Here is a 26,260-nt window from a genome sequence, read left to right on the forward strand (position 1 = left end):
GCTTCTCCTCATAAACTTCAAAAGCTTCTTCTCAGAAGATTCGCAAACTGCTCCTCAGAAGCTTCACCAGCTTCTCCTCAGAAGCTTCAAAAGCTACACTAGAAGCTTGAAAAACTTCTCCTCAGAACCTTGAAAAACTTCTCATCAGAAGCTTCAGTAGCTTCTCCTTAGAAGCTTCAGAAGCTACACTAGTTTCTCTTCAGAAACTTGAAGCTTATCCTCAGAAGCTTCAAAAGCTTATCCTCAGAAACTTCAAAAGCTTTTCCTCAGAAGCTTCAAAAGCTTCTCCTCAGAAGCTTGAAAAGTTTCTCCTCAGAAACTTCAAAAGCTTCTCCTCAGAAGCTTCAAAGGCTTCTCCTCAGAAGCTTCACAAGCTGCTCCTCAGAAGCTTTACAAACTTCTTCTCAGAAGCTTCAAAAGCTTCTCCTATGAAGCTTTAAAAGCTTCTCCTCAGAACCTTGAACAGCTTCTCCTCAGAAGCTTGAAAAGCTTCTCCTAAGAAGCTTTAAAAGCTTCTCCTCAGAAGCTTGAAAAACTTCTCCTCAAAAGCTTCACAAGCTTCTCCTCAGAAGCTTTTAAAGCTTTTCCTCAGAAGCTTCAAAAGCTTGCTTTTCCTACGAAACTTCAAAAGCTTCGTCTCAGAAGCTTCACAAGCTTCTCCTCAAAAGCTTCACAAGCTTCTCCTCAGAAGCTTCACAAGCTTCTCCTCAGAAGCTTCACAAGCTTCTCCTCAGAAGCTTCACAAGGCTCTCCTTAGAAGCTTTAAAAACTTTTCCTCAGAAGCTTTAAAAGCTTTTCCTCCGAAGCTTCAAAAGCTTCTCCTCAGAAATTTGAAAAGCATCTCCTCAGAAGCTTGAAAAGCTTCTCCTCTGTAGCTTGAAATCCTTTTTCTTAGAGACTTATAAATCATCTACTCAGAAGCTTTAAAAGCTTGGAAAGCTTATTTTCAGAAGCTTGAAAAGCTTCGTCTCAGAGGCCTCACAAGCGTTTGCTTCTTCTTCTTCTTCCCTCTGGCGATACGTCCCAACTGGGACAAATCCTGCTTCTCAGATTAGTGTTCTTATGAGCACTTCCACAGTTATTAACTGAGAGCTTTCTTTGCCGATTGACCAGTTTTGCTTGTGTATATCGTAAGGCAGGTACGAAGATACTTCTATGCCCTGGGAATCGAGAAAATTTCCTTTACGAAAAGATCCTCGACCAGTGGGATTCGAACCCACGACCCTCAGCATTAGACTGGCCCTTAAACAAAAAAGTAGTAAAACTCAACGGGGCACCCCCTAGAAATGTGCCTTAGGTTAAGAAAAAAGCTCTCTCAGAATTTCAACTCATTTGGTTGCTCCCCCAGCTGGCGCATTCAATTCAAAGTTTGTATGGAATATTCGTCTCAAATATATTGAAAATTGACCCTATTTCACTGTTTCGTCTCGTACACTAGTTAATCACGTTCAATTGAGCCCAGAATGACAAATTCACTAGTTGATACGCTAATGAACATAGTTGCCGAAGGTTGTATCTGGATTTAAGCTCATTTTCATTAAGCTTTCAGTTGTTGAAAGTTGGGCTTAGATCAGCACTCCCGTACAATCACACATGTGCATGCACCTTGTGCCGCAGCTCGCCCAGCGTCATAGGTGGCTATGATGCGCTTAGTGGCTATCACCCAGCTAAGTTGAAGGAATACTATGCAATATTGCAAATCTACTTCAGATAGTTAAAACACCAACTTTATCAATTTTAATCATCATAAAACCTTCTACAATATTGTTTGCTATAGTATCAAGTAGTGTTTTTGACATTCTGGGTTCAATTGAACGCGATCAACAATTTTCCTGACTCAAACAGGAGATGATGTGCTATTTCCTATATGTTGAAGCTGAAAATCCCATATTAACTTCAATTCAATTGCGCCAGCTCATGGAACGACAAAATGAGCTGAAATTTTCAGGAAGTCTTCCTCTAACCCTAAAGAATAATCCTGGCGGGTGCCCCGTGGAATTATACAACTTTATTTTTCTCCCATACTAAAGTGGGCCAGTCTACTCAGCATGGTCATGCTGAATAGCTGCGCGTTTACCGCTACGGCTATCTGGCCCCCAAGTCACAAGCTTCTGCTAAGATCTTTCAAAAGTTTCTCTTCAGAAGCTTCAAAAGCTTTTCATCAGAAGCTTCAAAAGCTTCATAAGCTTCTCCTCAGAAACTTAAAAATCTTTCCTTAGAAGCTTCACAAGCTTCTCCTCAGAAGCTTCAAAAGCTTCTCCTACGAAACATCAAAAGCTTCTTCTCAGAAGTTTCAAAATCTTCTCATCAGAAGCTTGAAAAGCATCTCCTCAGAAGCTTGAAAAGCTTTTCCTCTGAAGCTTGAAAAGCTTCTCCTCAGGAGCTTTCAACCCTCTTCCTTAGAGGCTTGGTAATCTTCTACTCAAAAACCTCAAAAGCTTGGAAAGCTTTTTTTTTCAGAAGCTCGAAAAGTTTCTCCTCAGAAGCTTGAAATACTTCTCCTCAGAACCTTGAAAAGCTTCTCCTCAGAAGCTTCAAAATCTTCTAATCAGAAGCTTCATAAATTTCTCCTCAGAACCTTCAAAAGCTTATCCTCAGAAGCTTCAAAAGCTTTTTCTCAGAAGCTTCAAGAGCTTCTCCTTAAATGCGTTAAGAGCTAATCCTCAAAAGGTTCAAAAACTCCTTCTCAGAAGCTTCAAAACTTTCTCCTCAGAAGCTCGAAAATTTTCTAAGAAGCTTGAAAAGCTCCTCCTTATAAGCTTTTAAAGCTTATTCTCAGAAGCTTCCAGAGTACTCCTCAGTCGCTTGATAAGCTTCTCCTCTGAAGCTTGAAAAGCTTATTCTTGGAAGCTCGCAAAGCTCCTCCTCAGAAGCTTGAAAAAATAACTACTGTGTCCTAGCTTTCCAACAGTTTTAGGGTTTTTTCATCTGTTGAAATGTATCTTATATGTTTTGAAGCATTTTCTTCCTAGAATCTCCATGAACTCTTGAGTAAATTGTTCGTTTCATTAATCAATATGTAGAATTCAAGGAATCCCAAACAGGGTAAAACAAAATTTTCACCAGAATTTAAACGAGATTATGATGCAGAGAATTGAAATTTTATAGAAATTCGATGATAATGCCAAGATATTGAGAGAGGTGGCAAAGATTAAATAAGTCAATCTGAGATGTCTTAATACATAAAATAAGTAAAAATATAAAAATGTAAAATTCAAAAGTTCTAAATTAAATGTCTGAAAATTTGGTGTTTCGCTTAAGAAAAGAGAACATATATTACAACATGCAATTGTGACCGCCACATTTGCATATTGCTGGTTTTCCCCCAGCGTAGAAAAATTTCACAATATCCAGCTCAACTATTCGTCGTTTCTGCGTACACCGATAGCCGCGAAGAATGATCTCAATGCCTGGGTGTGTATCAATGAGAATAACCCACAAATCCCATAAGTTTTTTTTTATTACCCATCAAATCCGAGAACGAACCACTATCAATCGAACCGATGATCACAAGGCATTCAAATTATAGGTTGATTTATCATTTACAACAAGGGAAATCGTAAAGCAATAAAAAAAAACTATATATGTATACGCCATTAGCCAAACCACACAAATCAGCAATCTTCCAATGCGAGACAAATCATCATCCTTCTGTTTCTATAAACCCACGGATCTCAAATCTCCCAGTGACATCCCAGTGTAGAAACTCATACCCCCGATTCATCCCACCCCCATTTCGAGGGGGTTCTTCAGAGGAAAGAAAAAGGATACAATTTGAATAAGGGACCATTTTGCGTTATTCGCTTACACCTACTCGAAAGAAATTCTTTTCATCCATTCGCCAGAGCTCCAGTTATCTGCGAACCAGAAATCCTAAAATTCCGTTGACAGTTTTTTTCCGAATTGTATCCTTGCATCATTGCTGTCCTTTTATCATTCTCCATATATCTTCATCCTTGTCATCATCGTCATCCGAAAAACTGCAGGAGGAATCCACCCCCAAATCAATTCAACGCCGACGGTCTTCTGAATTGGCAATCGAAAACTTCGAATCAAATCGAATTACCTCCCCATACAGAATGGACAACGCTTTCGGTTGGATCCTTTCGGACCAAACCCTGTATATCGTTTTTGTGAAAATCACGCCAAAGCGGAAAATCCTCACCCGCAGTGTTCCTTCGGTTTCTTAGGCTTCTCTTTTCTGTCGTCTTCTTGACTAGGAAACAGTTTTGATTTAGCTGTTCTGATCCCTACCTCCCCGGTTTTCAAGCTATACCAGAAAAGTGCGACTCTTTTGACGAAAATGTAGCGCATTTGTTTTACATATGCGTAATCACAATGAATAGAAAACCCCTTGAACTCATTTTTCAAGATTAATTCACAGCAGTTCCTCAAATCAAAATTCAAAACGAACCAAACTCCTGCTCCAAAATTACTAACACGATTCCATCTCCATCATCCATACTCTATATGTGCGTCTCATAAGATAACCATCCATTCCATCAATTCCGAAAATATCACCATTCTCAGTGTTACCGTTGTATACTTTGTATTTCTTAATATTACATAAATTTAGATTTTGCTCTCTATCTCTCGTTCGTTAGTTCGTTCGTTAATTCAAGTTGCTAAATTAATTTAGAACCTGTGCGTGGCGAGAGCTTTCAAGCTTTTTCTGACAAACCCCGGAATCAAAATCAACCCTTACTAAAGAATGAAGTTTATCCATCAGCCATTAGTAGCAAATTTTAATTGGATTTTACGAGTATGGAATTCGTAAAACTGAGATAGCCGCTAGAACTCCGAATCGCTCTCCTCCTCCATAGGTTTTGCTTTGGATTTCCATCCTTTCCGATAGTCTGATTTATCCCTTCACCCAGAGTCTAGTATTTCCCTTTTCGGTTTTTTGCGCAATGCTCAATAGAATAGGAAAGCAGCCTGTTACTCCTTCTCTCAGTTTTACAGTTATACCGACTGAACTAGCTTTAGAAAATGTGCATTACTTTAGCTTATCTTTTTCCCCTGTATTTATAGTTTTTCAAATATTGTACAGATTTCAAACTCTTTTATATTCTCGAGCAAACCCAAAACCATTCGGATTGAATGACGTGATGCATGGACTTAAAATAATATCAATTAGCCTACACACAACTCGCATTTACCAATCATTCAAAGTTTAGAACGATTTCATTTTTATTTTCAAAGTTTTGTTTTCCTTGCTAAAGCAATTTTCAAACAATTGAAAAAATAACAGTTGACAAACCAGAGAACTCCAAATACAATAAATAAATCAATCAAATTTTATTGGATTTCATCAGCATATAAACAAATCCGGAACTAAAGACAAGATTCAATTATAACAACCGACTCATAAAACTTTTATTTTGCATGAAACACGTGCTATATCCTTTTCCATATTGAAATTACAATAAATGAGTTTCTTTATTAACAAAAGACAAGAAGCGAAAAATGATTTTTAAACAATTCTGCTCTTACATTGAATCAAACATTCTTAATTTTCATATTATTTCCTAGTTTGCTGTGTCGACAGATGCTTTTTCACATCTTATTAAAAAAGTCTTAATTTTAAGTTTGATCTACAATAGCTACGTTTACTCATCATATTTCGATTCATTTCACTTGTTACCAGTTAATTCAATATACTTATAATCAAACTTATTCATCAGATTGCGTGCGCCTTCTTTTTCTCTCCCATTTCGGCGACGAAGGTCTACAGTTTAACAATTTTGATTATTTTATAATTAAACTTTGTCTCCTGAATATCTTGAGTCTCTTGAGTATCTTGAGTCTTTTGAAACTCTTGATTCTCTTGAGTCTCTTGAGTCTCTTGAGTCTCTTGAGTCTCTTGAATCTCTTGAATCTCTTGAGTCTCTTGAGTCTCTTGCGTCTCTTGGGTCTCTTGAGTCTCTTGAGTCTCTTGAGTCTCTTGAGTCTCTTGAGTCTCTTGAGTCTCTTGAGTCTCTTGAGTCTCTTGAGTCTCTTGAGTCTCTTGAGTCTCTTGAGTCTCTTGAGTCTCTTGAGTCTCTTGAGTCTCTTGAGTCTCTTGAGTCTCTTGAGTCTCTTGAGTCTCTTGAGACTCTTGAGTCTCTTGAGTCTCTTGAGTCTCTTGAGTCTCTTGAGTCTCTTGAGTCTCTTGAGTCTCTTGAGTCTCTTGAGTCTCTTGAGTCTCTTGAGTCTCTTGAGTCTCTTGAGTCTCTTGAATCTCTTAAGTGTTTTGAGTCTCTTGAGTCTCTTGAGTCTCTTGAATCTCTTGAATCTCTTGAGTCACTCGAGTCTCTTGAGTCTCTTGCGTCTCTTGGGTCTCTTGAGTCTGTTAAGTTTTGAGCTTTGAAAGTTCTATCGATTTTTTAATTATAAATGTCGTCAATCATAAACCTTCGTCTCGAAATTGAAATATGCATTTCCCTTCGATTCCTTCGATCTTATCGTTCAATAAATCACATTTCAATATTTTTTACGACTTTTATCACATACAATCTACGACACAACCACTCACCAACCTAATCTATTGTTCTTACACCCTAGTTACTTGCCACTCATACTCTCATCACCACTATAACTTCAGCATCCATAGTTGCAATTTCGCTTCATACCCTCCTCAACTAGTTCCTATCAGTTTCTCTCCTTCTGGTTGCCTCTCACACAAGTCACACCTCTTTCGTTATCATATCTTAACCCTTCATACTATCTCGTTCACCTTATCACTCTATCTGCCAATCTCCATCTTGATTTCTCAACATACAATCCCCCCTGCTCCCCAACCGATGTATCTTCTTCTAATTTCTCTCATCACTACATATTTCTCAAAAATGAAATTATATTTACCAAATATATGCCAACTAACTAAGACATTATTCGTAATAAAACCCCTTTTCTGTTCTTATAGGAAATTATTCACGTTTAGCATGTGAAATACAGTTTGTACGTTCGATGGGTTATTATCTCATTCAGATTTACATACCATCCGGATTAATTGTAATCATATCGTGGGTATCATTTTGGCTAAATAGAAATGCTACACCAGCACGTGTTGCATTAGGTGTAACCACTGTCTTGACAATGACAACACTGATGTCGTCAACGAATGCTGCCTTACCGAAAATATCTTATGTAAAATCGATTGACGTATATTTAGGCACATGCTTCGTCATGGTATTTGCCAGTCTGCTGGGTACATAACAATTTTTACTTACTTATATATACATATTTTTATATCTATATATATTCACTATTTGCTACTTGTACAAATAACCAGTCTCTTTCGTGTTTGTGTTACTCCATGTACTTAGAAGTTTGTTGAGGCACCAAAAAAAAAGAAGAAGATCTTGGGAATTTTCACGCTACTGATGCCGCTTCTCGCAGTCCTCGGGTGCACAAGGGGTCCCAACGCTTGTCGAGCCTTAGAAGAGTGCCAGAGAAAGCTGTTCCAAAAATTAGTCTTGCATGATTTAATTTTTGATCAGCTTTCCGCTTTTACAAGAATGCATCACGCTTGCCGCCACCAACAAAACAAGTGTTGAGACCCTTGTCCGGGGTCCGAGAGTGTCCATGATAGTAAAAAACATGAATATTGTTCAACAGCAGCGTAGCTTGAAAATTCCTAACGCTAATCAAAAGAAAGTCTGAACGATACGAAAAAACAAACCGGAAGACCCAAGCTTTTTCAAAGTCAGACGAAACACATAGGCAATAAGAACCCGAGTTAAAAGCGAATCAGAACTCACCCATCACCCTCATAGAAAAGGAGTTGAGATTTAATTGTACAGCATTCGCGAGTTCAGAATCGAGCTTTCCACCCACACACTCACACTTTCGATTCACTGTCACACTAAATTCTAGAGCTATAAAAGCAAAGTAAACGGTTCAATACTTCACGATACATAATCAGCACTATGACCTGATGATAGCAAAAGAATCGTATTTAAATCGTAGAGACGAAAAGGAACAGCTCGATGGGTCTCACCTTTGACTGAGATTACCTCACACATACTCACACTCGCTCTGATACGTACTGTGAGCTTAGGTCAGAATAACGCGCTCGGAAATCATATTATGCCATGTATCAGCAACAACAAACTAACAAATGTAACTGTCACCCCTTTTCCTCACACCTTCTCTTTCTCTGTCACTTTCGAGATCAACTTTGTCCAGAAAAAAATGTTGGAAACAAAGAACAAAATGTCGCAAAACACTCACACATAGCAAGAGAAGTTGGCTCGAACAGACACAGACTCCCAAACCCGAAGAGAAAAAATTCGATAAATTCATCTCAACCTAACACTTTGGTTTCCCTTGTGTGAACCAAAGCGCAAAACCCCACTCCAAAAACGCTACCGTTGCAAAGAATTCCAAAACAAAAAATGCGCGCCAACATTTCGCTTGTTTTACAATCAGTCGTATAGTTTCGATATTTCACAGTCACTTTCTTTCTCTTGCTTTTCCTTTTACTCACATTTCTTCATCTTTCCGGTTTTCTGTTTAAACTTGCTATGAAAGTACCGAATTTCCTAAAAAAAAGTGAGACAAAATGCAGGTTTTTCGAGCGCTCTTGGAAGAACCGCCATTAGGTCGCACTTTTGTATCGCATCTTATCGCCTTAATCCGTTTTCTTCCAGATATGCAACGAAGTACCATCGAAGATTAGAGTTGATTTTCTACAAAATTACTGATTTTACACTGTTATTATTGCATTTTTGTTATAGATTTCGAAAGTTCAAAAAGAAGAACAATATTTCTGAACAGGCCAACTATCCGATTTCTTCTATTTATGTTATATGTACATGAATGATGCTAAAACAAAAAGACAAAATGTTGAATTAATATAAAAACGGTGCGAAATTTTCCCGTTTTTGAAAAATGAAATTCGCCCTTTTGTCCACTCTTTTTTCCACTTGGATCTTTTGTCCTTACGACGTTTTGTCCTACACGGAGCCACAAATCGACCTAAATTTGACTTCGTTTCACTTAAACGGCTTTTCCGTGGGATCATTTTTAATATGCAGAATAAATTTTGACTTACAGATGGTAAATTTTCATTTACAACATTGTCAGATCTTTGACCCGCCCTAGTGAACATATTTTCATGAAAATCGATTTACCTTTAAATGGAAAATATCCAATTGAATATTTGACAACTAAAGATAGATACCTACTGCCTCTTTAATACAAACAAAGAGCGCAACCACTATAAATAAGATGAAATAAACGTGAAAAATAGAATCGATAGTCGTTTTCGCTGCTTCATAGACTGTTACAGCCCAAAAAAACGAATGAAAGATAGTTAAACAAATAGTGGTTGAAGATCATTGAGCGCTTTGATTAACTCAATTCTTCAAGTACAAATACATGGTTCTTATTTCGCATTATGTGATACCTAAATCCATACCCTCTCCCCGAAATAGCCTGGACAAAGCACCTAACACTTTGCATAAAAGTCTTATTTTGGATTTGTATCATTCATCATGTCTAGCGTTTGAAGAATCAGAAATCACTTTTAAATCACAAACAAACGTCGATGGTACTTCGCTGCATCTAGCATAACTCCAATCGGATGAATTTATTGAATAACTTCCAGATAGAAAAAACAGCAATCAAAATCCCAAAATCGAAGGCAAAGAAGAACACAAACGACACACGTTATAACCCATTTCACCAGCAATTAGCTCTAAAAAGCACCCGAAAAGTAAAATCATATTCAGACAGTAATGGGAAATAAACTCTATTCTTTTCTAACAATCCCAAGGAACAGATTGCAATCTACTTTTCTTCCCTTCTTACTGTTTTCCCTCCAAGTAATTAAAGTACTATCATTTTCCCCTTCGACCAACTTACAAGCACTTTCGGCTGCAAATGCGCCCAATTAAGTCCAATATCTTCCCAGCACAAGAAAACACTTTCGTTCATCTTTGATAAGCAGCAAACTAATCGAAACACTCTAGCCTAGCAGCAAATAGCCTTAGCAAGAGAGCCCTCTACCGACGACACCATCGTAGTCCGAAAGAGAATCGTAGAGATAGGAACTACTAAGCGCTGACGAGAGCAATATGTGCAAGAAAAGTGGAAAACATTTCGATAAACCAAAAAAAAAATAAGTAAAAGGAACTAAATGAGAAATAACATAAGCAATACGGCACGTGGTGGTGAACAATAGCGTTACTTTTAGTTGATTTGATGAATTTATCGAATTTCTCATCACTCTCATCGTATCAGACACACACAACTGCAGCACCTCCATCCATTGCCACCCATTAATCAGAGCTAGTCCCCCCAGGCCTTCGTTGCGGCTAAGATGAGGGGGGTGGTCGATGCAGAGCGGAAAACGAGAAACGAAATTTTCCGGGATTTCGCCTCCCAAGCCATGCCAAAACCCCCACAAAACTCGCACGCTGTCAACCGTGGGCAGGATCTCGTTCAAAACGGAACCGAAACTTGTGAACCTCCCACTAGGACGGGGGATCGAAGAGTTTTTCGGTTCCTGATTTTGGGCGAGACGGAAATGGCGGAAAATTTCTGCATCCTTCTCGTAACATACATTCACATCTCGTGTCACTAACTCATCATCGCATCGCTCACTCAAGCTCTCTCAGTAGTTAGATCGTTGACTGGAAGAAAGCAAAAATCCAAACTAACCAAGCAAACGACCAGTTCAGTAGAAAAGCTATTGTGTGAAAACGATCGATCCACTCATCAAACGCTCGAACTCAAACTACCACCTAATATACCTATGATTAACACTCTATTATAATATCTTGGTGTAATTGTAATTTGTGTGTGCGTGTGCTTACTTAAACCTAGGTGTTTGTTTGAACCACAATTCTCGTTTTTGGTATTGTTTCGCTGTTAAACTCGACCAGCTGCCATTTCCTGATACTGATCTGAATCTTTTCTATCACCCCACCCCCTTGAAAAATACCAAATAATTCCAAACAACCTTAGAATACGCCACCGTCGGTTATATGGCGAAGCGGATACAGATGCGCAAGCAGCGCTTCATGGCAATCCAGAAGATCGCTGAACAGAAGAAGCAACAGGCGGCGGACGCCAATCATCCGCCTCCACCGCCACCTGTCAGCGATCACAGCCATGGCCACGGTCACGGACACAGCCATGGCCACCAGCACACGCCGAAGCAGCAGATGGGCAGCCGTAGCGGTACTATGTCCAATGTGCCCCCCCATAATATCGCGGGATCACGAGGTTGTTCTATTGTAGGTCCACTGTTCCAAGAGGTCCGCTTTAAGGTGCACGACCCGAAGGCGCACTCGAAGGGCGGAACGCTGGAGAACACGATCAACGGTGGACGGGGCGGGGGTGGCCCACCGGGTGGCGGCGGTGGACCACCTGGCGGAGGCGGCGGCGGGCCGGACGAGGAATCGGGTGCACCGCAGCATCTGATACACCCGGGCAAGGTAAGTCTGGGGGTCCTGAGGTCGTCAAAAGGAATCCCAATCCCAATATTCCAATCACAATATCCCAAAGCCAATAATCCAATCTCAATATCCGAGTCCCAGTATCCCAATATCAATATCGCTAACTCAGTATACAAGTCCCAATACCCCAATCCCAATATCCGAATTCCAGTATCCCAATCCCAATACCAATATCCCAAATTCAGTATACCAAACCCAATCAGGCTTGATAATACTGCTCAACATCGCGAGAGTGCGCTAGCATGCTCTAGAGTGGTTGTAGGACAAAAAGTCGAAGGACAGAAGGTCGAATGACAAAAGGTCGAAGGACCAAAGGTCGAATGGACAAAAGGTCGAATGGACAATAGGTCGAATGGAAAAAAGGTCGAATGGACAAAAGGTCTAAATTGTTCCGTTGAAAAGAATATCGTACACTCAGTAGCTAAAATGTTGACCACAAATTTCTCCCTTCTGAAGTTTTTCCATCTTTTATATGAAAGCTGTTCTTTATAACTACCGTTCGAAGCAATAATTTATATTAAGGCGATTATTTTCGAAACAAAATATTCATTTTCTAAACGTCAATAGTTATCTTTTCGATACTCCAAAACAAAGAGTAATTATTTTTAGCTCTTTATTTGATACATTTTCAATAGAGATTTGTCCTTCTTTTAAACATTGGCTGTTCTTTTGGAGTTATACATTATTATGATTTTAAACTATTGTAGACACTTGTATCGACGATTATTCCTTCTTTTAAACATCGGTTGTTATAGATGTCCCAGTTACATCTTACCTGTTATTTTTTGTTTTTCATATGAATTGTTGCCTTCTTATAAAGTTTGCTGTTCTTCATGATTCAGAGTGTTTATGGACATTTCAATTGTATTTTTAACAAAACATTTGCCTTCTTTATAAGTTTTGCTGTCTGTAGGGCTATGCATTAGAGTTTTATCTGACTGTTGGTATAAACTGATTTCAATAAGCATCGAGAACTGATAATGATCCTTTTTTCTGGAATTACGTTTCATCCAACTAGGGTAGAGTCTGCTTCTCAGCTACTCAAGCATTTACTGAGAGCTTTTCTGATAATTTAATCATCATGTTTTTATTAGGAGATGATCTGCTACTCGAACCGTGAGAAGATAATTCAAGGAATGTGGGTGTGATGTCGCGCCAATCTACCCATGCTCTGAATTGAGATTTACAGAAAACACATACATTACTCTGGAACTAAGACTCATTTCTTTTAGGAACCACCTGATGGTATTACTTCGAGGAGAGGCTATTGCATATAAAAGAAAAAAAAAAAGACAAACCGCCTTTCAATGCATAAGAATCGTAGTGTGCTGCGCTAGCCGGAGGTTCACGAACATTCTGAAAGGGTGCGCTAGGGAAGATTTAACACATGCGCTGCTCGGTGCTACGCTCGCCATTGGTATACAAGTTGTAAAACAACTGCTTGAGATGCACTGAGAAATATCTCAAGAAAAACGAGGAACAACAACAAAGGTCTCAAAATGTACAGTGCACGGGTGAGCATGAAAGGAATGTGGCTCTTGCACATAAGGCTACAGCTCTGGATGCACTTCGACCTGAAAAGTCTAACAAAATTTCATCCCAAATAGATCGTTGATCGGCTGAAGTTGAATCTCGCTCAGCACAGTCTTACTGAAACTATGCGCGTTTTTGCCACGCCTATTTTAGCTGTGGCACTTGTGATTGATTTTGTGACAACATGCTTTTTTGTTTACAGAGTAAAGCCTTTGAAATTTGTCTGAAATTTTTGTCCATTCGACCTTTTTTGCCATTCGACCTTTTGTCCATTCGACCTTTTGTCCATTCGACCTTTTGTCCATTCGACCTTTTGTCCATTAGACCTTTTGTCCTTTCCACCTTTTGTCCATTCGGCCTTTTGTCCATTCGACCTTTTGTCCATTCGACCTTTTGTCCATTAGACCTTTTGTCATAGATTCAGAAGATGCGATACAAAACACACGGAGGAGAAATCTTAAAAAAAAGGGGGCTATCACAACTCCGTGAGGTCTGTTTTGTACGGCTGGGTCACTCAAAAATTCTTTCAAAATATGAATAAGAGCACAGAGAACAGACGTTCATCTTTAATCGTCAGCGTGTGTAAAGCTTTGTACGGGGCATTTCAAAGTATGTCGTTATGCTCCTGTTACGCGGCTCTGTCATCAGAATATAGGAGCTTCAATTTTGCCGCTTTTTACACTTTGGCGCTAGTGTCAGCATCAAAAATTGCCACTTGTCGCTAGCGTTGCTTTCTGTGCCAATGTATGTTGACGTTCACTAGTGCCATCATGTGGTCAAAACGAGTTTGTATGTCGCGCTGTCTGCGTTGGCGGCGCTGACGATTGACTCTTACCCTTACACATGATTTTGATGGAATTTTGTTCGAGCCTCCATGTCTGTTCTCTGTGATAAGAGTGAGAATAGAATCAAGAGAGAAAGAGCACCAGAAAGAGTCCTCGCATTTCGATGCTCTTTCACTCGAAACGTTTGACGATTTCTCAGAAAAACCTCGAAATCGCCTCATTTTTGTCAAGCCTGATCCCAATATGTCAATTCCAATATCTCAATCCCAATCCTAATATCCCAATCCTAATATCCCAATCCCAATACCCCAATCCCAAACTCAATATTCCAATCGCAATATCCCAAGCTCAATAAAAATCCCAAAATTCCAATTGCACCATTTATATACAAATATCCCATTCCCAGCATCTCAATCCCAATCTCTACCCGATCCCTATATCTCAATCCCAATATTCCAATCCCAATACCCAATACCCAATATTAATATCCCAATTCCAATATCCCATTCCTAATTCCAATATGCCAATCCCAATTCCAATATTCCAATCCCAATATCCGAATACCAATCCGAATATCCCAATATCTCAATCCCAATCTTAAACCACATATCCTAATCCGAAAATTACAATCCCAATATCCCACTACCAATCTCAATTCCAAAACGAAGTCCGAATCCAAGTTCAACTCCTGGTCCAAATCCAAGTCCAAATCCAAGTCCAAATCCAAGTCCAAATCCAAGTTCAAATCCAAGTCCAAATCCAAGCCCAAATCCAAGTCCAAATCGAAGTCCAAATCCAAATTCTCAAGACCAAATCTGAATTCGAGTCAAAATTAAAATCCAAATCCAAATTCAAGTCCGAATCCAAATCCAAGTCCAAATCCAAGTCAAAAACGAAGTCCGAAACCAAGTCATAATCTAAGTTCAAATCCAAGTCCCAATCCAAATCCAAATCCAAGACCAAATCCAAATCCGAGTCCAAATTCAAATTCAAATCCAAGTCCAAATCCAAGTCAAAATTAAAGTCCAAGTACAAATTGTAATCCAAATCAAAATCCAAGTCCAAATCGAAGTCCAAATCCAAATCCAAGTCCAAATCAAATCCAAGTCCAAATTGAAGACCAAATTCAAGTCCCAATTCAAGTACAAATCAAGATCCACGATCAATAACAAATCCAATTAAAAACCCAAAACGAAGTCCGAATCCAAGTCAAAGTACAAAACCAAGTCATAATACAAATCCAAATCCAAGTCCAAATCCAAATCCAAGTCCAAATCCAAATCCAAGACCAAATCCAAATCCTAGTCCATATCCAAGTCCAAATCCAAATTCTCAAGACCACCAAGTCGAAAACGAAGTCCGAATCCAAGTCTAAGTCCAAATCCAAGTTCAAATTCAAATTCACATCCATCTTCTTCTTCTTTCTGGCGTTACATCCCCACTGGGACAGAGCTTGCTTTTCAGATTCGTGTTCTTATGAGCACTTCCACAGTTATTAACTGAGAGCTTACTATGCCAATGACCATTTTTGCATGCGTATATCGTGTGGCAGGTACGAAGATACTCTATGCCCTGGGATGTCGAGAAAAATTCCAACCCGAAAAGATCCTCGACTGGTGGGACTCGAACCCACGACCTTCAGCTTGGTCTTGCTGAATAGCTGCGCGTTTACCGCTACGGCTATCTGAGCCCCACCACATCCATATTCTTTTTAAAATCCTAGTCCAAATTCAAGTCATAATTCAAATCCAAATCTAAGTTCCAATCCAAATCCAAATCCAAGTCCAAATTCAAATCCATGTCCAAATCTAAGTCCAAATCAAAATTCTTCTTCTTCTTCTCTCTGGCGTAACGTCCTCACTGGGACAGAGCCTGCTTCTCAGAGTAGTGCATTTCCACAGTAATTAACTGAGAGCTTAGTATGCCAAAGACCATTTTTGCATGTGTATATCGTGTGGCAGGTACGAAGATACTCTATGCCCTGGGAAGTCGAGAAAATTTCCATCCCGAAAAGATCCTCGACCGGTGGGATTCGAACCCACGACCCTCAGCTTGGTCTTGCTGAATAGCTGAGCATTTACCGCTACGGCTATCTGAGCCATCCAAATTCTTGAATCCAAATTTAAATCCAAATCCAAATGCAAATCCAAATCCAAGTCCAAGTCCAAAACAAAGTCCGAATCCAAGTCTAAGTTCAAATCCAAGTCAAAGTTCAAATTCACATCCAAATCCTTTTCAAAATCCTAGTCCAAATCCAAGTCATAATTCAAACCCAAATTTAAGACCAAATCAAAATCCAAATCCAAATTCAAGACCAAATTCTAGTCCGAATCCAAGTCCAAATCCAAATCCAAATTCAAGTCCAAATCCAAGCCCAAAACGAAGTCCGAATCCAAGTCTAAGTCCAAAACCAAGTCATTATCCAAGTCCTAATCCATACCCAAGTCCAAAGCCAAATACTCAAGACAAAATTCAAATCCAAATCCAAGTACAAATTCAAGTCCAAATCCAAGTCCAAAACGAAGTCCGAATCCAAGTCAAGTCCTAAGTCTAAATCCTTTTTAAAATACTAGTCCAAAACCAAGCCATAATCCAAGTCCAAATCCAAGTCCAAATCCAAGACCAAATCCAAATTCGAGTCCAAATCCAAAGCCGAGTCCACATCCAAATCCTAGTCCATTTCCAAGTCCAAATCAAAATTCTCAAAACCACCAAGTCCAAAACGAAGTCCAACTCCAAGTCCAAGTTCAAATTCACATCCAAATTCTTTTAAAATCCTAGTCCAAATTTAAATTCATAATTCAAATCTAAGTCCCAACCCAAATCCAAATCCAAGTCCAAATCCAAGGCCAAATCCAAGTCTAAATCCAAGACCAAAACCAAATCCGAGTACAAATTCAAATTCAAATCGAAGTCCAAATCCAAATTCAAGTCCAAATTCTAGTCCAAATTCAAGTCCAAATACAAGTCCAAATCCATGTCCAAATCCAAATCTAAGTCCAAATCGTAATCCAAATCGAAGTCCAAATCCAAGTCCAAGTTCAAATCCAAGTCCAAACACAAGTTCAAATCAAAGTCCAAATACAAGCCTAAATCCAAGTCCAGTAATTTCTCTATCTCCAGTTAACTCAAGAGATTGTTTTAGAAATTCCTCTAGAAATTTCTCCTGAGATTCTTTTTCCAAGAATTCATTGGATGTATCTTTTATGAACTTTATAAGAAATTCTTTAAAGATATCCATAGAAGATTTCTTCAATTTTCATACCGGGAGCTTCATTATTCATACCTCTGGAAATTACTCCACAAATTCATCTAGAGCTTCCATCAAAAATGTGTCAAGAGAGTCGTCGAAGAATTCTTCCAGGAATTTATCCAAAGTCTCCTTCAAGGAATTGCCAAATATTAGAATAAGAAATCGTTCCATCAAAATACGGAGAAGGTATTCCCAAAGGAAATATAAAGGTCTCTAACGATACTTCTGGAGAAATACGTGAACGACTTTTGCAAGAGAAAACACGAACAAGGATCTATGGAAGAGTCTTGAAATCCACGATGAAGCTTTAGAAGATTCTCTTTAAAAAATTCTGGAATAATTATAGTGAAGATTACCAAACGAAACCCTGGGAATTCAGTTGGAATTACAGGAAAACCTCAGGTCGAACGTTTAGGAAGAAATGTGTAGGAATAATCAAACAAACTATTGGAAAAGTTGCTGTAATACCATGTATAATACCTGAGTGGAAAACCCCATGTAAATAGTCATGAGAAGGTGCATGAGGAATCCATGGGGAAATTTTGGAATAATTTTAGAATCCTCTTAGAAATGGATTGAATAATTACGGAATACGAATAGCATATAAATTTCTTGAGGAGTTCGTGTAGAGTTTACTTAAAAAAACCCTAGAATGTTTTTTTTTAACCTTCGAAGATTTTCCTAGAATATTTCTTCTAGGAAACATTTGAAGATTCTCTGGACAAAGGAATTACTAGGAGAACCAGGATTAAATCCCGTGAATCCTGTGGAAGGTACTCGACGTTACAAATTAGTGATTAAGTACAAATTACGTCACGCTCCAAGGGGGGGAGGGGGTCGAGCCAAGCGCGACAAGCCTTACAAAATTTTCGGATGACTCATACAAAAAGTGTGACAATCTAAAAACGTAAAGAAACGAGATGCCTGTTTCTGTTACGTTTCAAACACAATTCAATATTTACATGTAAAAAAGGCTTTATTTGCATAGACATGCATTAAAATAGTGACAAAGTCTTTGAAAAGAGACTTCCCCAGCAAAGATTGATAACAAAATGATAAGAAATTTTGTTACCTGGTTATAAACATTTGATAATTGATTTTGTTCTCATCTTGGCTGAATTAACAGCCAACATAACAAAATTGAGAACTCAAATTTGTTCGTCGAATAACAAAGTAACAGCTAATTATGTTATCACTCAGTACAAGTTGATAATTAAAGGCATATTAACATTCTTTTTTTATTGACACTCTGTTTATTGACACATGTTTTATAAAAATGTTATGGGAAAGATGTGTGATAACATATTTTGTTATCAACCTGTTATCAAACGTATCTTCCATGGATACAATTATAACAGATTTTGTTATCATATGGTTATCATTGATAACAGAATATCAAAATGATAACAGCGATAATAAAATTTGTTATCAATTTGATATCATCCAGTTATCCGCCTTTGCTCGGGTTACCAGTTCTGAAACCTGATTCAAACCCAAATCTTAATCATAACAAAAAAAATGCTGTCCATTCTATGTGTTTTCTGTCTGTACATAATATCCTTCTATTCCTTCCCTTGCAGGATATCAACAAACTGTTAGGAATTACGCCCTCGGACATCGACAAGTACTCGCGTATTGTCTTTCCGGTGTGCTTCGTATGCTTCAACCTGATGTACTGGATCATCTATCTGCACGTGAGCGACGTCGTGGCCGATGATCTGGTCCTACTCGGCGAGGAGAAGTAATGCGATTTAGGGAAACAAACGAAAAAAAAAAACGAACAGGCAACAACCTAGAACAGACATACGTTAGTCAGACAAGTAGGAAACCTAAACAAACACACACATTCACATGCATGTGCGCGTGCTGCAGACAGACTGGCAAACATACACATCTACACTCGCGCTCGTTTAGGTCGTACAGTTAGTAGAGATCGAGGTATATGTGTTTGTGTGTACGTGCTAGACAGCGCAGGACAGAGGACGCGGACAGGTAAGAGTCCTTGAGGAATGCAAATATAACAACAAAAGTATAAGAAATTTTTAGGATTTATTTTTACCTATTTACAGTTTCGGTTCTTTTTTATACATATACAAGAGACAAAAATGGAATAAAAAAAAACTAGATTTTATCGTTATTGATGATTAACATTGTAGGAAAGGAGGTAACGCGAAATATTCCTAATTGAAAAAAAACACACACATACAAAAAGAGAATGAAGTGTATGAGCAGGAGTCAACTTAGAGTTATACACGTGCGGCTACGTATGTGTTAGAAAAATTTAAATTAAATGCAGAAAAAAGACGCAAAGAACTAAAAAGCAAGGAGGAGAATTTATAACTAGCCTGTAAGCAGTGGAGAAAGCTAACTAAGAAAGCAAAAAAACGATAATTTCAGAAACAAAAAGAAAATACTGGCGAATTGAACGAGTCTAGGAACGAATTAAATTCTGAACTTAAATAGCAGCAAAACAAGCAAGCAACAAACAAAATAACTACACTAAACACATTCTCACACCGAGCATACCAGTTAATGTAAAGTTGCGTAGGAAATCAAAATAAAAAAAGAAGTTTTTGAATTGCAAAAACGTTTACCCAAAATATCGGAAGTTTAGAATCCGATCGGAGCAAAGAAGTTTGCCGCGAGTCAGAATATTTTATATAAGCAAACCCGTAGTAGCGTTTTTGGTTTTTCAAAACTACAAACTAAACAGAAGAAAACCTAATTAAGTATCCCAAACAGACTTAACCCGTGAGGAAGTTGGTGTAGCCCTTTAGGCGTTCTCTATGGGAACGAATCGAGGTGTGAGTATAGAATGAGGCAAAATTTCAATGAGAACGCGTGTGTGAGCTATTGGAATTCGAGCAGATTCGCTTTTTAGTTTTCGCGTCAAAGTCACCCCTTTGGAGAATGAAGCGCGCTCAATGGCTACGAAGGCAGTCACACTCGGCTTTGCCGGTTATTGCATCCAATAAGGGGATAGACTTCTGTTCGGAGAGGTTTATGACCAATCGAAATCCACAGACTCGCTGTGCCGGACTGAAAATAGGTGAACCTTTTTCGGAGAATTCGATTAGCCTCCGGGGAGTCAGTAAAACGGTACCGAGGTTCGAGGCAATGATGGAGGTCATAAACTGTGTCAGAAATCATCTTCGAGATGAGGAGAGTGGTTGGTCGTGTCCGGAGGAAAGAGTCAGACGGAAAGGGTCGTGTTCAGTGGGAATTCTAATCAGGAAAACCCGGACCGAAAAAATCCACTCAATTTGAAACGACTCGTACCAGCATGAGTGATTTTGGTTGCACTCTTTGAAAAAACGGGAAAATGTAATCAAGGCAGACCTTTCTCACTCACCAAAGAAGGACGACTCCCGAAGGATCCCACAACGGAACGACAACAGCCTGGCAGGGTGGCGAGAGGCCTTTGCCGTACGAAATTGTGGTTGCCGTAAAATTTGGGCCCCAAATAGAAGGCGTGTAAGCAGATTAATCTCGACGCTGGATGATGCTCCCATAGTAGTGAAGATTCTAGGCTCCGAGGGCGGTGACGAAGGAGTAGAATAAGTTAATACGATATTAATTATTAATTATTAGATTAAAAATTAATTCTCTAAATGCTTCCAACGTATTTGCCAAACAACTAGGACGGAACAGATGCGACCGAAGGAAGTGACGGCAGATTGCTGGTTTTATGAAGTTTGCAACGAATATCGATTTTTGAATTTTACTGCTCGGTGTTTCGCTTGCAGTGAACCGCAAGCATGGATGAATTTTGAACAGCTTTTGAGCTAGGTAGCAACATTTGGGCCACTGCCTATTTTCAAATACTTCACTAGGTTTAAATTGATGTCGGCCTTCGTTGTCTGGAATTGTAGAAATTGGCATAGATTTTTTTTTTCTAACATTAGTGTTTCTTAGTGGGAGACCACTAAGAAAGTGTGCACGTGCACGTGTATTTCATAACTATTGGCTCCATTTTGTATGTTAGTTGTGAGACATTATTTCAATAATTTGGACAAATGCCGTCTTTTCCTTCGGAAACAGCAAAACTGCACCCATTGCAAATCATAATTTCACGTTATCTCATAGGCTAAGTATTTCGCTATTGACATCAAATGAAACTGTCGCAAAAGTGTGTTCATTCTCATGTTTCCCATGTCTTCGATGAATTCATGAGTTGTAGATCCAAAAACAGATGTACGCAAAACTAGTATTAACTTGCGCTTTTGACGCACTTTCAAGAAACACTAAGTGAATTAGGAGTAAATTTTCTTCCATAACAGTCGACTCTCAATAAAATGTAGGAGTAAATCTAAAAATGGTCGTCTAAATGGCCAACTTACAGCCTACATGCTTTTCAAAAATCAGTAAGCGCTAAACGCGCACTAAAAGTATAACTTTGATGATTGACGAAGTATCTGCATTTGAATAGGCGAGTGATAATATTCCGCATTTTCTCCAATACCATCCTTACCAGCTGCCTTATTGTTCTTGAGCAGTTTGATGGCATCCTTAACTTCTCTCAATGTGGGAACATGTTGGTTTCCTTCATTCGCCGTGCTGACGTAGCCACTTCCTCCAATGTCGTGACCCTTTGCGCCTATGTTCTCCGTGCCATTCAGGTGTTCGTCGTAGTGCTGCTTCCACCTTTCGATCACCTTACGTCCGTCCGTCAAGATGCTTCCATCCTTATCCCTACACATTTCGGCTCGAAGCCTTTTCGGGATGCGATAAGCTTCTCGTAGAGTAGAACTTTCGATGCACTCGGCTGCGTTGTTGATGGCTGCTTGTATGGCACTCTAACAGTCCTCAAGAGAGTCTTCGTCAAACTCGCCTTCTTCCGGCAACGCTACCTCGAGATGTTGCGCGTATGCGGTGGCAACGTTCGGTTGTGTCAGTCGCACTAGGTTATATGAATGCAGGCGTCGATACCGTACATTGTTGATGACGGATAGTTTTGGGCACAGTTTCACCATCACTAGATAGTGATCAGAGTCAATGTTAGCGACGAAAGGTTCTGACGTCGGTTATATCGGAGAAGTGCCGCCCATCGATCATAACGTGGTCGATTTGTGATTCGGTCTGCAGTTGTGATCTCCATGTGTACCGATACGGGAGGTTGTGTTAAAAGTATGCTACGAATCGCGGCATAATATATCAGTCGTAGGCCGTTCTCGTTCGCAAGCCGGTGGGCGCTGAACTTTCCAGTCGACGGTCAAATCTATGATGTGGTGAGCAGGAACAATATCTCAATATTTGATCCAAATCGAACGTCAATCCACAAATCTGATATAACACTTGGTAGATCATTTTGAGAATAGTGATTGATCGATGCTCCAACTCAGATTTCCTAGCCGTATTCTAAGGCTTGAACTGTTCGATACCCATCCTTAACTACTCTAAATGTGCGAGTTGGCAAACCTACCTTCGTCGTACCAATTTAGCCATATCTCTTACTGCTACCGTTCAGGTTTTCAACGCAGTGCTGTTTCCACCATTCAATGGTATCATACTCACCCAAAAAAAAAATCTACTCGCAGCACAGAGCCTACACGAGATGCGTCGAATTTCTTGTTAAATGCTCTCGTTTCCTGAGTTTTCTGCTGCTCTATTTCTTCACACTGCAATTCTTTGTAAACTGTGAAGACACATGTTCAAAGCCTGCTTTGATTTTGCACTTCGACAGTACCACCAAACGTCACGCGTATCATTATAATCTAAAGGAAATGGCGTCTCTTCTTGGTATGGGAACCCACATCCAAACAATTTAATGTTTTGTTCTTCTTTCGCACTCATTTCTGTTACCAAACGAACGACAGTATCATCACTCGAATGTCAACGAAGTGGCGTGACATAAAGGCGCACGGACGTACTTCAAGAGCACTGACTTGAAATGGATTCAACAGTACTATAGCGTTAAGATGAATCCAAACATTAAACAAAAACTACACTAGCTAATAACACACGCGAAAAGAAGGGGAAAATAATCGGCGTAAATTTAAGATATTTACTCGTCAAATATCTGTAGATTATGTGTCTTTTCGCTCGTTTCAATTGAAACAGACAAGATGAATGAAAAAATGAAAACAGAACTGCTCAATTATTTTTCACGAAGAAAAAAGACAAAAATTGTGAATAAGTAATTTTTAATAAAAAAAAACAAGATTAACAGAAATTGCATATTTATACTTTTAATTTGTAGTCTACGAGGTGATTGTCATTTAAGAAAAACCTAGGAAGTTGCGATAAACTGATAAAATCGATCGTTAGGTAATGTTTGTAATAAGTGACAGTTATTATTAAACACCTGAAGCAAAGAACGCAATACCACTAAGTTTCTTACCTTACTGAGCAAATAAATCGACAGGTGTAGGTCGCTAAACAATATCAACAGGCTCTGCACTCCGGCGAAGAGCAAGTCGCGTTAAAGTTTAAAATTACCAAACGTCAACCACTATGATATGAGAGGAAGCAAAACAAAACATCACCTAATACAAGTAGTTGTTCACACGAAAAAAAAGACAAGTAAAACGCGTTTATTCAATTCAAAACAAGTATAAACAAATAATGGAACAAACATCAAACTATGGAAATGACGTACGATACCAGTACTATCAACCATAAATAATGGCACCACATTTTTCTCCAACGTTTTTAGTTTGACAGTTGTGATCGAAGGTCAGAACACTCACGGTGATTTTTTCACCCACACTCGCCTTGCACTGTGATACGTTGTCATCGTTACTGGCTGCACTGCTGTAGCTTGCATACCATGGCCCACTTGATGAACCACGTTGGTTGATGGCGTACAACAGCAGCGTTGCCAGAAATTCCTGGTGTTCATATAGTTTTATCGAAAACAATAACAGAAACGAAAACGATCCCCTATCTTCCAAACAATCATTCTCATTTATTTCGATTCTCTCAATTACGTCATCAAGAAAGCCTAGAGTGTTAAATTCGAGCAAAAAAGTAAAATAAAACTTACGCACCTTTTAGAAAAGTTGACTAAAGAGTAGAAATACATGAATATTGGTCCACGGTCCAAGACGTTTCTGTATTAGTACCGTTTTTCGCTTCAGTAGGTAAGCTCTTCCAATAGGCACATTTTTTTCCTTGCGGCAAAAGAACACGATGTTAGTAAAATAGAAATTTCACTCAATGAACGCGTAGACCAATTCTACTTAAGTCTTTTTCCAACATTCCCTTTTCTATTTGTCCTCATCGAGCACCCCTATTTTTCGTTTGACTGTAAATACTTCTCCCAAAAGTCAAATCTACGTTACCGTTAAAAATCGGACAAAATCAACCCAAGATGCAACGCAACTGGAATTCGATACACCCTCTAACACTGCATTCGAACTTCAACACAACCGCATACAACCACACATACATACACACGAAATGTTTTCTCTTTCAATGACAAACAACGTGTAGTACGACTAAAATCAAAAATTGGACGTGTAAAGAAAGGATGTGATTGATTTTACTGAAAGGAAAACAAAGTTAAGTTAAATAACGAGCAACCAAAAAAACAGTAGTGAAAATTCAAAAACAGATGTATAAGTAAGTGTTAAATACTCACTGTACTTAACTATAAGAATTTAAGGGAAAAAACAGAAAAATACAAAAAAGAGCAAAAGTAAATAAAATATATACACAATATATGAATATATGAGGAAAAATAAAAAAGTATATATATCGCAACACAAGAAAAATTCTAAATAAATATAAATTTTTTATATAGGAATGTAATATGCAACAAAAAAATTCAATAAAGAATGCAAAATATCGTTCATATTATATTTGTAAATATTTTAGTTCGACAAATGACTCACCCTAATGTACATTCAACTTCAATGCACAAACAAAAGGATAAAAGAAATTTCAGATTAGTATAAAAGAATTATATAAAAAATAACTTCAAGAAGCAAGCAAAACAAAACACACTCACACACGAAAGCATAAACGATATTCAAACAAAAGAACGCTCCAGATTCTTTTCAAATTCGAAACCTACTCACTCAAAAAAAAACAATGCGCAGACGCCACCAGCCAGATCAAATCGAAACCCAGAAAGAGACAGTAAGCTCTTCCTACACAAAAGGCGCCCTGCAGTCACTACCCGATGGTTGACGGCGTTAATTGCTCACCATGTTCCATGCTAAAGATCATTCTGAGCGTTAAACAGTGCCCTATCGATCATCGAGTGGAACAAGAATTAAATCGTCGCCTTGGAAACAAACGCAGCCATTAGTTCAATAAAAAAAAAAGAAATTACCAGCATTACCGGACAGCAAAGCAAAATACTAGCAGAAAACAAATCAGAAGTTTATTCAAACAAAAAATAGGCTCGATAACCCAGTAACTAAGAATTAACAAGTACACAAACACATATGCTCTGAAATTATTAAAAACAGACGAAGCAACCAGTGCAGTAAAAGAATCTTGCAAGCGAAGAAAATACACTCACACTCACACACGTACTAGTATATTTATTGTTATGATAAATAAAAAACGATGAAACAAAAAAACAAAAGCAGAATATAATTTGTTTTGTTTAGGTAAAACCAATATATCCGTTTTAATTTATTGTTCCGTTGAGTACTTTTAAAGAAGAAAATAGAGAAAACAATGCCGAAAAGCGTGGATGGCAATAAAAAGCAACCGAAACGAGAGAAAGAGTAGAAAACTAAAAACAGAAGCAGTTGTAAGCGATAGGCACAAAAAGGAAAATGTCGAAACAACAGACCACCATCTACAGAAATGGAAAGATCAATTCAGCGGAAAGCAAAAAAAAACATGTAAAGTTTCGAACAAAAAAAAGTTATAAGAAAAAAATGGAAAATAAACAATTTAAATAAAAAAAATAAATCCAAATTGCATTTTGATGTAGCTTATCCGAAAACTTGTTACGTGTGACCACAATGAATAGAGATAGAAAACTATAGAGGACGAATGTCGCTGCTGTTCCCTTTGTTCTCGCTCAGAAACATGTCGGGTACATAAGTGTCAAACTGCATACTTTTTCGCGTTGACATTTATAGCCCCGCCTATCTTCGCCAGCAAAAGATGTTTCTGCAGCGACGCCAGCGACATTCTTCCTCTATAGTTTATTACCTCTATTCCACAATGACATAATCGAAATTGTTGTTATGCCTATTCACAAGACGTTCCAAACCAGCTGATCGGGAAGCCCTTTGACAGTTCTTCTATGTAAATGACAGCCTGGTGTTTGCACCGGT

At 38.6% G+C, this 26,260-nt stretch overlaps 1 protein-coding gene across 12 annotated transcripts in view; it reads left to right on the forward strand.

Annotated features, from left to right (window-relative positions):
- LOC5570466 (gamma-aminobutyric acid receptor subunit beta) overlaps window positions 1–21,207 on the forward strand; it is a 233,463-nt gene extending 212,256 nt beyond the window's left edge. For 9 of the 12 annotated variants that reach the window (XM_021840621.1, XM_021840618.1, XM_021840626.1 and 6 more), the window contains exons 8-10: window positions 6,905–7,189; window positions 10,954–11,426; window positions 18,599–21,207. In XM_021840621.1, coding sequence (XP_021696313.1) covers window positions 6,905–7,189; window positions 10,954–11,426; window positions 18,599–18,763 — 923 coding nt within the window. In that variant the 3' untranslated portion in view covers window positions 18,764–21,207. The remainder of the gene's footprint in view (window positions 1–6,904; window positions 7,190–10,953; window positions 11,427–18,598) is intronic. The other 3 variants (XM_021840628.1, XM_001653155.2, XR_002499536.1) reach the window with 2 other exon arrangements.
- Window positions 21,208–26,260: the final 5,053 nt, after the last annotated feature.

This window comes from Aedes aegypti, chromosome 2, assembly GCF_002204515.2.
Source record: "Aedes aegypti strain LVP_AGWG chromosome 2, AaegL5.0 Primary Assembly, whole genome shotgun sequence".
In the NCBI taxonomy this organism is placed as follows: domain Eukaryota; kingdom Metazoa; phylum Arthropoda; class Insecta; order Diptera; family Culicidae; genus Aedes; species Aedes aegypti.